The sequence below is a fragment of the Schistocerca nitens genome, chromosome 4, assembly GCF_023898315.1.
Source record: "Schistocerca nitens isolate TAMUIC-IGC-003100 chromosome 4, iqSchNite1.1, whole genome shotgun sequence".
Classification (NCBI taxonomy): Eukaryota; Metazoa; Arthropoda; class Insecta; order Orthoptera; family Acrididae; genus Schistocerca; species Schistocerca nitens.
The window spans coordinates 347,172,392-347,185,146 of NC_064617.1; the positions used below are offsets into that span (position 1 = coordinate 347,172,392).

The 12,755-nt window shown below is 36.1% G+C and overlaps 1 protein-coding gene across 2 annotated transcripts in view; it reads right to left on the reverse strand.

The window, feature by feature from the left end:
• Positions 1 to 12,755, reverse strand: part of LOC126251581 (neuronal membrane glycoprotein M6-a) — a 51,595-nt gene that overhangs the window by 23,422 nt on the left and 15,418 nt on the right. For both annotated transcript variants that reach the window (XM_049952111.1, XM_049952112.1), the window contains 2 exons: positions 1,437 to 1,596; positions 1,022 to 1,181 (listed from right to left, as the gene is read on the reverse strand). In XM_049952111.1, the coding sequence (XP_049808068.1) occupies positions 1,022 to 1,181; positions 1,437 to 1,596 (320 nt within the window). The remainder of the gene's footprint in view (positions 1 to 1,021; positions 1,182 to 1,436; positions 1,597 to 12,755) is intronic.

Here is a 12,755-nt window from a genome sequence, read left to right on the forward strand (position 1 = left end):
ACTAAGTTTATCGCAACATAGAAAACATAAATGAAACACTATGAAAGAGGCACCATGCTGTTTTTTGGACACTTATACAGAATGAACAGCAGCAGGTTAACCAAACAGATTTTTAAATATCTTTGGGACATGAAGTCAACAATAGCCTGGATTCAAAAAGTTAGGAAAGATTTGGAAAGAAACAACGTTAAGTGAAAAAGATGCAACAGAAAGAGAGATTTTCAAGAGGAAAATGTTAAAAATGCAAGGATTCCAAGGCAGGAGGGAGAAGAAGATAGGGTCAAAATGGTCCGAGATGAGAAAAAAGATACATAATGAAAAGATGAAAGAATACTGGAGGAAAAAGAAAGAATAACAAAGAAGGCAGCATTGAAATTGGTGCATGGTCCTTAGATGACCCAAACTAATAAAGAATAATAATAATAATAATAATAATAATAATAATAATAATAATAAGCAGAAGAATACCAAAAGGCATATTTCACATGACAGTGGAAGGAGTGAAGAAGGGAGGGAGGGAAGGAAGGAAGGAAGGAAGGAAGGAGGGAAGGAAGATTAGAGTTTAATATCCCATCGACAGCGGGTCATTAAAGACAGTGCATAATCCATGATTACTAAAGGATGGGGAAGGGAATCATTTGTATCCTTTTCAAAGGAACCAACCCAGTATCTGCCTAGAGCAACTCAGGGAACCACAGAAAGTCTAAATCTGGATCGCTGGAGGGGATTTGAACCTTTGTCCTCGCAAAAGCAAGTCCAATGTGCCACCTCGCTCAGTAACATGATAGTAATATCATTGCAGTTTCTGTCCAGTGTCCTATAATCACTCATATTAATGGACAGCATGTGTCTCACAGACTTGCTTTCTCTGCACATGCCTATTCTCATGTTTCTTTAAAAGCAAAAACTGAAAGCAAGAAGTGTGTTTTTTCCTTACACTACTGAGTATCAGAGTTACACTTTTTTGTGTTAGTACTGTTCCTTTTGAAGACAAAGACAAGAAACTGACAAACACACTCACCACTGCACAAGAGATTCGGCCCCCAACACGTGCTCCCCAGGCACGATAAACTTTATGTCTCGTCGTCCCAGTCGCCAAACAGCCAACGAACAAAATCATAAGCCCAAGGGCACCCATACTGGCTCCAATTATGACAAAAACCATCTGCACTGCTTCTAACCTATGCACAAAAATAACATTTAAGAACATACATACTGCACACATTAAGGAGTTACTCGACATTTAAAAAAATGTATTTGCACAGCAAAAACAAACATAAAAAATTGTAGCAGTAACTTCTTCGCATTCATATTAAATGAAAGCAAAAAGAGCTGCAAAATTTTATTTAAAAATGGTACGTTTAATACTTGCACATTTTAAGGTGCCAGTTATCAGTTTGATAGACATATGTATAACAAAAAATTAAGTTTCTTACCACCCAAGACGAAGATGGAAGACTTCATTGAACATCAAGATGCTGAGTGTCGCACCACGATACATGGTTCCACAAAATACACCCACTCCCACAATGCACATAATTGTAGCAATGAGGGTGGCATATGGGATGCGCGTCATGCAATCACGGCACTTGTCACCTGTATCACAAATTTTTTGAAGAGAAGATAACCCTTGGTCATGTAGAAACACTAACTGTTGTCATGTGTAACTATTTTGCTCTTATTTCAATTAAAATTAAGACAATTTTCACTCTGACAAAAAATTAAAATAGGAACAATCTATAAACAATTCTGACATCTAGAAATAACTAAAAAGAATTGAAATAGTTTAGGAGTAAAGGAGACCACTCTCTCTCTCTCTCTCTCTCTCTCTCTCTCTCTCTCTCTCTCTCTCTCACACACACACACACACACACACACACACGCACACGCAAGCGCGCGCGCTCACACATCGTGCAGACTGAACAGGCACAACGCAGCTGCAGAGGCGTGTAGAAGTCCATGCGGGAGTATCTACATGTACTCTGGCTCATTAAAGGATTCATCAAAAAGCTAGTGAAGTTTTCATTCTTTTTTTTCCTGCCTGTCAATGAATCAATGCTTTTACTATTCAGTGAGTGGTTTCCTTTAATTGTAAACTATTTACATTCTGACAGAACTTTCCTAACTAAATTTAAAACAAAGACAGTACTTTCTTTCCTCCTACTATGAAGATACATAAATGTTGTTCTAATATGAAAATAAATGAATGTTGTTGATTATTTCACTTAGTCACAGTCTTAAAATGGGAATCAAATCTGAAATTTGTTATTGTATTTCAAGAACCCACTGTATGACACACCTGATATGAACAATGGTCACAATGGAGTGAGCTACACTAAAACATATCTTTTGGAATTAAAAGTGTTGGCACTAAGAACAAAAGGTGATAGGAAAAAGGATGTAGCAAAGTATGGGAAACTACAGAAAATGGCTATTCACAAAGAAAGACAGATCTGGGGGTATCCAATATGTATAGCAGAAACACATTCCAGAGGAAAGTTGAACAAGGGCCAATGTAACATGTAAGAAAGATAAATTGGGGAAAAGTTCTGGTTAGAAATGGAGTGAGCAAGGTAGTATCATGTTCCATGATTCATTTGCACGATAAATTGTAATTATGTGGAATGGCTCATTTTACATCCACATCACAAATTATTTTGAAAATATAGCTACATGCTGATCATTTACAAGTTTTTTTAAAAAAAGTCAGATGAGAGTAATTCCTACCCACCACCTTTTACACATTACAGTAATTAAAATTCTCTTACAAGATAGGAGTTGTCGAGAAGAAACCTTTTCAGTTTGTTTCCAAATTTTTCTTTTCTGTCTGTCAGACATATTACATCACTGGATAAGAGATCAAAAATTTTGGCTGTAGCACTGTGCACCCCTTTTTGCATTTAAACAATTGATGTATCAGTCTAATACCAACTTGTCTGGATCCGACAACCATGCAACCCTAGTTTTTATTTATCAGATTTTTGAATCACTAATAGCTGGAAGGAGGTGGTATATATCAATGTATCTTAATGCAATCTACAGTTTATGGTTTCTAACTTCAACTGATCACTATAAAATTAATGACAAACAGGATTTTTAGTATTCATGGGTCAGAAAAGTTGGAGTGATGGGTATATATGCCTAGTATTCATTCATAAATGGAAATTGACAATGAAACTACTTAGGGAATCACTGCAGCTTGGTTTGAAACATCTGAACAGACGATTTCAGTTGCCTGCAGCATTTGTGAGATATTGAACAAATTTCAATTTAACACTACAAGAACACTTTAAGGCTGCATCAGGATGTCTAAAGCTGCAAGCCAAACAAGTTTTCAATACACGCAAAGCATCACAACATGGAAGAAAGATGCCAGTTTGATCATGCATGTTAAAGCACCGCTTTCAGCACGAGGAGGTATGCTAGCCCTTGATCAAATCTTGCTGGCAGTGAACTGCCCAGCTAGATGTGGTTGGATGTGGTTTCTAGATGGTTTTCCACATCCACAAATACGCAAATATTTAGAAAATTTCTGCTCACTTCCAAATGAATAACACTACACGCATACACTTGGGGTATACATATTTCGTCCCATGGTGGTGACAGGAAGGGCACCCAGCCACCCCTTAAATTAGCCATGCCTAATATGTTAAAAACTATGCCTGTCCTGTGCCAAAGTGGCATAAAGGCACAAGACAATGAAGAAGACAACCAAGTGAAATAAAGTATAGTTCAAAATCAACATAAAAGAAAATGCATGTAAATGATCAGCAAGCTGCTATATGTCACTGTGAAAGTATATTACACATGTAAACATTTGACAAACTTCAAACTACAGAAGACTGCAGTAATGATTCATGGGACCTACACCTTAAATTCCTGTAAACTGATCGTGTTCTACTTGTGAGAGTAAGATACTACAAGAGTGCCTAACCAGTAAAGGAAACAGTGAGGAGTCAAGTTGGGATATCAAGTAAAAATTAAAAGAACAATGAAGCCAACAAAGCAGACAACAGAACAATGTGCAAAAATAGGTCAACAATACATTGTAATTATGGAATAGATTTTTGGAATAATGCAGAAATCTGAAAGTACGCCATCTGGTAGAGCAACGCAAATGTGTGCCCAATCTGTATGGTGTCTACATGGCTACGGTGTGCCACAAAGTTTGGTGGCAATTGCCAAAGATGAACTGAAATATCTTGCCTAACTACACAGCCAAACACATGGCTTTCAAAGGTACACAGATGTTCATAGCCTGGAAATTTGCTGTGTGAGCAGGCTCAATGCTGTTCTGTATGCCTCATGCTGCACTGTGATGTAGTTAACTGCCATTTTCATCAGCAACATGAAAGGGGACAAATACACGTGTTAGGTCATATCTGGTGAGTTCTCGCCCGCTTGACAGAGAGAGAGAATACACCGCGATGTTCACATGGCTTCACCATGTAGATGCAGTGCTGTACCTCTTGGTTAACAAAATTGGTCCAAACATGTAGAAAAATATTTAGATATAACTAGAAAAGAGGAAAAATTGTGACACTGGAAGTGTGAAAAGTATGAAAAATTAAAAAAAGGAGAGAGAAGTAGTATGAAACAGGCTGTAATAAGTATTTTGAACAGCACTTTTGCATTATTACTTTTATTTATTGAGACAACTTTCAATGCTACGTATTTCATTAACTGCCATTTATCTGAATAAATCTGACTTATGAGGCACTTGCAGCCAGCCCCCCGCCTCCTCCCCCCCCCCCCCCCCTGAGCCAAAAGTCTTCCTCATTTAAACACAGTCCAAGTTTATTTTGCATGTAGTAGAACCAGCCTATGAACAAGGTAATGTCACTATCACAACTGGAAATAAGGGGAAGCTTTTTAGAATAATAAGATTTACAGTGAAATAAATTAAATTTACTTACACCCAAAAACACTTTCTCGTCATTCCTATACAATGTCTCAAACTTCACCTTTTTTAAAAGGCTACATAGGTATAATACTGAACATCTATTTGATATTTTTAACAGATCTGGTATTTGTAAATAAAATAATAGCTAAGTTACAATGGGATGGCACTTTTTTTTATTGAATGGATAATGCAAACTGTAATTATCTGAGAGAAACATAGAATGCAAATACAAATGGAATGTATACCTTAATCTTTAAAATGTGGTTGTCCGTGTGAATGTGTGCACTTTTACTAAATAAAGAAAAAGAACTCAAAAGGCTACTCTGAATACTGTTTTTTGTTATGTTTTTGTATGTGCCACACATCGGTCCACTATAAATGAGTGGTTGCCTTTCCCATATTCTATGTATTAAACTTTAAAATATTATCTCATTTCTTGTCTCACTTTAAACTAACTAGTAACCAGATCCCCTCATGGATTTTGATACAAACCAAGCTATTAATGTTAGTCTGAATTTGCTATTAATAAAGGTCACCAATTCTATTCCACATATGGTAATATGATTTTAATTAACTCAATTGCCAGCATAGCCACTACTTTAGGAAAAAACTGTGTTTTTTTAAATTGTCCTTTCCAAGTGATGAAATGAAATCTCTTGCTCCTGGTGTAGTATTTATTACCTTAACATCCAACCTCTCCACAATATTCTTGTTTTGCTGGGTAAGTTATCAAAAGAGCTTCTGCAAAGTTAGGATTGGAAAGTAAATTTAAGTTGCGAATCATCAATTCATTTCTCATGCCTTAAACAGTTTTAATCCATCATGAATCAGCCACTATTATGAAGACAGCTATATGTCATTAGTCATCTCAAAGGGGAATATTATTTGCCATAAATGTCATTAAAATGTAAATATAATGACACATGAAGATGAACATCTAGGTCCTAAAAGACACCTCTGCAAGATGTGCCATTACATGTGACTTTACGTAATACTCTGGATGCCCATTTTTCTAAATATTTTATTGGCCATTGGTGCATTACCCTAGGAAAACAGAAAATAGGGGGTAAATGTATGCAAAATATACTAATAATTTTAGATGCAGATCAACATATCAGGTCCACCTGTGCTGCATTGATTGGCAGAGTTGTTGGATGTCTTCCTGAGTGATTTTGTGCCAAATTATGTCCAACTTGCATGTTGGATCATTAACATCCCAAAATGGCTTCGGCCAGGAATCTTAGTGACTGTAGTAGAATTGTCTTCAACAATGAGTCACACTTTGAACTGAGTCCTGATGACCACTGAAGGTGTGTCTGGAGACACTCCAGACGGCACTGGGATGCCAATCTGACTGTCAGCCGCCATACGGCCTGACAACCAGGAGTGATGGTCTGGGGTGCCATTCTTTTCATAGCAGGACCACTTTTGTTGTCACGTGTAGCACTCTTACAGCACAAGTGGTATGTCAGCAATATTCTATGTCCCATTTTCTTGCTGTTCATGGCAAACCATCCTGGGATTACATTTCAGCATGATAATGCCAGCCCCAACCATGGCGAGAGTTTTTACTGCTTGACATGCTTGCCAAACCCTACTTTGGCTAGCAAGATCATCAGATCTCTCCCCAGTTGAAAAATTTTGGAACATTTTGGGTAGGACTCTCCAACTACTTCAGTATTTTGATGATCTAACAGGCTAAGTGGATACAATTTGGCACATTATCCCTCAGGAGTACATCCAACAACTCTATCAAAGTCAAGCCAAATAACTGCCTGCATAAGTGCTTGAGGGTGGACCAACCTGTTATAGACTTGCTCAGTTTTTTTCTGAAACAGTAATTATTTATTTGTCTGCACATGTACATCACATCTACCAATTTCCATCTCACTCTGATAATTCCTTCGCGGTCTTAGGGTGTATTTCCATTTATCATCCATTTTTACAATAAGGCACTATATGTAGCTTTGTTTTAATGTGTGGTTAGTATTATGTATTGCAAGAATCTTGTACTTCATTGTTATTTATTTGAAACTGTGTAACAGTTTTGCATTAGTATTAAGTTGTGATATTTACTGTGAATTACTTAAAAGTCTGTTTAGCTATTATCTTCACAGTGTCAGATACGCCCATGCCACATTCTGGGAACCATCCTTGTGCTATATCTAAGACACTCTCCAACATTTATTACGGGTGTTCTCCTGACATATATACAATAATAGATCTGTGGGGTCTGGGATCGAGAAGGAAAAAGCTACAGGCAAACTGATGTTCTGAATTAGTCCACAATGTATGACTGACTTAGCTAAAAAGAGTATTGTCAGCAAATAGCAAAGTCCTAGGCTACAAGTCCAGATTTAGCACACTACTTGTAGCCATCAGGAAGTTTCACTACCTTCCAAAAGATTCATTCTTGTTACTGAGTTTCAATCTCCTGGTTTGGTAGAAAAAGCAATGTCAGGGATTAAGGCCCCGCTGATATAAATGTCATCAGAACAGAACACCAACTCAGTTGCAAACCAATGAATTGATAACAGCACTGGCTTCAAGCAGAATCTCTCAGAATTAACTTGAAATTATTTAAGGATAGGAAAAAAAGGGGGGGTCATAATTAAGGAGAGAAAAAAATGGAATAGAATCATCATTCTCCCAAATATCAGTTCCACAACTCCTCCGTAGCCTGTATGAGCTATGCCACTGATACGAAGCATCACTGATTATGCAGAAGATTTCTAGAAAATGAACAATCTAAAAACAAGTCCATACTAAATATCACTGTTATAAATTGAATTGTTCTTGTTTAGCCCTGCTACAACTTCTGTTTAGTAGACAGTTTGGAATCTTGGAATCTAAATACAGACATTGCTAAAAAGGTATTGCCTGAAAGATTATTATTGTTATTATTTCTCTCCCCTCTCAGACGCCACGTCTGGTCAAAGCTGGAAAGTGGCGCGGACCTTGATCAAGCGTGACTTCCTTTTAACTGTTCGGTATATGTTACATTGCATTTAGGAACTTTCGGCTAATTGAACATGTATCAATAATTACAGATTTCTGTATATATATGTTTGGATGTAGCTGTATTGCGTTGATGTACCGGTGCATATTGTGTGGTATGACTCCTGTAGTTGATAGTATAATTGGTATAATGTCAACTTTATCCTGATGCTACATGTCCTTGACTTCCTCAGCCAGTTGGATGTATTTTTCAATTTTTTCTCCTGTTTTCTTCTGTATATTTGTTGTATTGGGTATGGATATTTCGATTAGTTGTGTTAATTTCTTCTTTTTATTGGTGAGTATGATGTCAGGTTTGTTATGTGGTGTTGTTTCATCTGTTACAATGGTTCTGTTCCAGTATAATTTGTATTCATCATTCTCCAGTACATTTTGTGGTGCATACTTGTATGTGGGAACGTGTTGTTTTATAAGTTTATGTTGTAAGGCAAGCTGTTCATGTATTATTTTTGCTACATTGTCATGTCTTCTAGGGTATTCTGTATTTGCTAGTATTGTACATCTGCTTGTAATGTGATCTACTGTTTCTATTTGTTGTTTGCAAAGTCTGCATTTATCTGTTGTGGTATTGGGATCTATAATAATATGCTTGCTGTAATATCTGGTGTTTATTGTTTGATCCTGTATTGCAATCATGAATCCTTCCGTCTCACTGTATATATTGCATTTTCTTAGCCATGTGTTGGATGCGTCTTGATCGATGTGCGGCTGTGTTAGATGATATGGGTGCTTGCCATGTAGTGTTTTCTTTTTCCAATTTACTTTCTTCGTATCTGTTGTTGTTATGTGATCTAAAGGGTTGTACAAGTGGTTATGAAATTGCAGTGGTGTAGCCAATGTATTTATATGAGTGATTGCTTTGTGTATTTTGCTATTTTCTGCTCGTTCTAGAAAGAATTTTCTTAAATTGTCTACCTGTCCATAATGTAGGTTTTTTATATCGATAAATCCCCTTCCTCCTTCCTTTCTGCTTAATGTGAATCTTTCTGTTGTTGAATGTATGTGATGTATTCTATATTTGTGGCATTGTGATCGTGTAAGTGTATTGAGTGCTTCTAGGTCTGTGTTACTCCATTTCACTACTCCAAACGAGTAGGTCAATATTGGTATGGCATAAGTATTTATAGCTTTTGTCTTGTTTCTTGCTGTCAATTCTGTTTTCAGTATTTTTGTTAGTCTTTGTCTATATTTTTCTTTTAGTTCTTCTTTAATATTTGTATTATCTATTCCTATTTTTTGTCTGTATCCTAGATATTTATAGGCATCTGTTTTTTCCATCGCTTCTATGCAGTCGCTGTGGTTATCCAATATGTAATCTTCTTTTTTAGTGTGTTTTCCCTTGACTATGCCATTTTTCTTACATTTGTCTGTTCCAAAAGCCATATTTATATCATTGCTGAATACTTCTGTTATCTTTAGTAATTGGTTGAGTTGTTGATTTGTTGCTGCCAGTAGTTTTAGATCATCCATGTATAGCAAATGTGTGATTTTGTGTTGGTATGTTCCAGTAATATTGTATCCATAATTTGTATTATTTAGCATGTTGGATAGTGGGTTCAGAGCAAAGCAGAACCAGAACGGACTTAATGAGTCTCCTTGGTATATTCCACGCTTAATCTGTATTGGCTGTGATGTGATATTTGAATTTGATTGGATATTAAGTGTGGTTTTCCAATTTTTCATTACTATGTTTAGGAACTGTATCAATTTAGGATCTACTTTGTATATTTCCAATACCTGTGGTAACCATGAGTGAGGTACACTATCAAAAGCTTTTTGGTAATCAATGTATGCGTAGTGTAGCGACCTTTGTTTAGTTTTAGCTTGATATGTCACCTCTGCATCTATCATCAGTTGCTCTTTACATCCTCGTGCACCTTTGCAACAGTCTTTTTGTTCTTCATTTATAATTTTGTTCTGTGTTGTATGTGTCATTAATTTCTGTGTAATGACTGAAGTTAATATTTTGTATATTGTTAGTAGACATGTTATGGGGCGATATTTAGCTGGGTTTGCTGTGTCTGCTTGATCTTTAGGTTTCAGATAAGTTATTCCATGTGTAAGTGTATCAGGGAATGTGTATGGGTCTGCAATGTAACTGTTAAATAATTTAGTTAGCTGTGAATGTGTTGAGGTGAACTACTTTAGCCAGAAATTTGCTATTTTATCTTTTCCAGGGGCTTTCCAATTGTGAGTAGAATTAATTGCTTGGGTGACTTCATGTTGCAAAATTATCACTTCAGGCATTTGTGGTATCATCTTGTATGTGTCCGTTTCTGCTTGTATCCACCGTGCATGACTGTTATGTTGTACCGGGTTTGACCAGATGTTGCTCCAGAAGTGTTCCATGTCTGTTATGTTTGGAGGATTGTCTATTTTAATGTGTGTGTTATCTATTGTCTGGTAAAATTTCTTTTGGTTTGTGTTGAATGTTTGGCTTTGTTTCCTTCTATTTTCACTTTTTTTGTATCTTCTAAGTCGTTTGGCCAATGCTTGTAATTTCTGCTTCTTTTCATCTAATTGCTCTATCGCTTCTTGTTGTGAGATTTTACCTAACCTTTTTCGTTTTTTTTCTGACATTTCATTTCTTATACATTGTGTCTGCTGTCTGATGTCTTTTCTCAGTTTTTCTATTCTGATCTGTAGCCTGTGTTGCCATGCTGGTTTTGTGGGTTTCTTCTGTGTGTTGGTTGGTTCTGATCTCTGCCTAGTGTGTATATTTAGTGTAGTGAGTGCTCCTATATAAACCAGTGTTGTTTTATTAGTTTATGTTGTAAGGCAAGCTGTTGATGTATTATTTTTGCTACATTGTTGTTGTTGTTGTTGTTATTGTTGTTATTATTATTATTATCTTTACTTTCTCAGACGTAAGTCTGGTGAGGAATGGAGTGACGCGGACCTTTATCAAGCGTCACTTCCTTTTTGCTGTACGGTATATGTTATATTGCATTTAGGAACTTTCGGGTAATTGAACATGTATCAATAATTACGGATTTCTGTAATTGTATATATATGTTTGGATGTAGCTGTATTGCATTGATGTATTGGTGGATATTGTGTGGTATGACTCCTGTAGTTGATAGTATAATTGGTATGATGTCAACTTTATCCTGATGCCACATGTCTTTGACTTCCTCAGCCAGTTGGATGTATTTTTCAATTTTTTCTCCTGTTTTCTTTTGTATATTTGTTGTATTGGGTATGGATATTTCGATTAGTTGTGTTAATTTCTTCTTTTTATTGGTGAGTATGATGTCAGGTTTGTTATGTGGCGTTGTTTTATCTGTTATAATGGTTCTGTTCCAGTATAATTTGTATTCATCATTCTCCAGTACATTTTGTGGTGCATACTTGTATGTAGGAACGTGTTGTTCTATAAGTTTATGTTGTAAGGCAAGCTGTTGATGTATTATTTTTGCGACATTGTCATGTCTTCTGGGGTATTCTGTATTTGCTAGTATTGTACATCCGCTTGTGATGTGATCTACTGTTTCTATTTGTTGTTTACAAAGTCTGCATTTATCTGTTGTGGTATTGGGATCTTTAATAATATGCTTGCTGAAATACCTGGTGTTTATTGTTTGATCCTGTATTGCAATCATGAATCCTTCTGTCTCACTGTATATATTGCCTTTTCTTAGCCATGTGTTGGATGCGTCTTGATCGATGTGTGGCTGTGTTAGATGATATGGGTGCTTGCCATGAAGTGTTTTCTTTTTCCAATTTGTTTTCTTCGTATCTGTTGATGTTATGTGATCTAAAGGGTTGTAGAAGTGGTTATGAAATTGCAGTGGTGTAGCCGATGTATTTATATGAGTGATTGCCTTGTGTATTTTACTAGTTTCTGCTCGTTCTAGAAAGAATTTTCTTAAATTGTCTACCTCTCCATAATGTAGGTTTTTTATGTCGATAAATCCCCTTCCTCCTTCCTTTCTGCTTAATGTGAATCTTTCTGTTGCTGAATGTATGTGATGTATTCTATATTTTTGGCATTGTGATCGTGTAAGTGTATTGAGTGCTTCTAGGTCTGTGTTACTCCATTTCACTACTCCAAATGAGTAGGTCAATATTGGTATGGCATAAGTATTTATAGCTTTTGTCTTGTTTCTTGCTGTCAGTTCTGTTTTCAGTATTTTTGTTAGTCTTTGTCTATATTTTTCTTTTAGTTCTTCTTTAATATTTGTATTATCTATTCCTATTTTTTGCCTGTATCCTAGATATTTATAGGCATCCGTTTTTTCCATCGCTTCTATGCAGTCGCTGTTATCCAATATGTAATCTTCTTGTTTAGTGTGTTTTCCCTTGACTATGCTATTTTTCTTACATTTTTCTGTTCCAAAAGCCATATTTATATCATTGCTGAATCCTTCTGTTATCTTTAGTAATTGGTTGAGTTGTTGATTGGTTGCTGCCAGTAGTTTTAGATCATCCATGGATAGCAAATGTGTGATTTTGTGTGGGTATGTTCCAGTAATATTGTATCCATAATTTGTATTGTTTAGCATGTTGGATAGTGGGTTCAGAGCAAGGCAGAACCAGAAAGGACTTAATGAGTCTCCTTGGTATATTCCACGCTTAATCTGTATTGGCTGTGATGTGATATTATTAGAGTTTGTTTGGATATTAAGTGTGGTTTTCCAGTTTTTCATAACTATGTTTAGGAACTGCATCAATTTAGGATCTACTTTGTATATTTCCAATATCTGTAGTAACCATGAGTGGGGTACACTATCAAAAGCTTTTTGGTAATCAATGTATGCGTAGTGTAGTGACCTTTGTTTAGTTTTAGCTTGATATGTCACCTCTGCATCTATTATCAGTTGCTCTTTACATC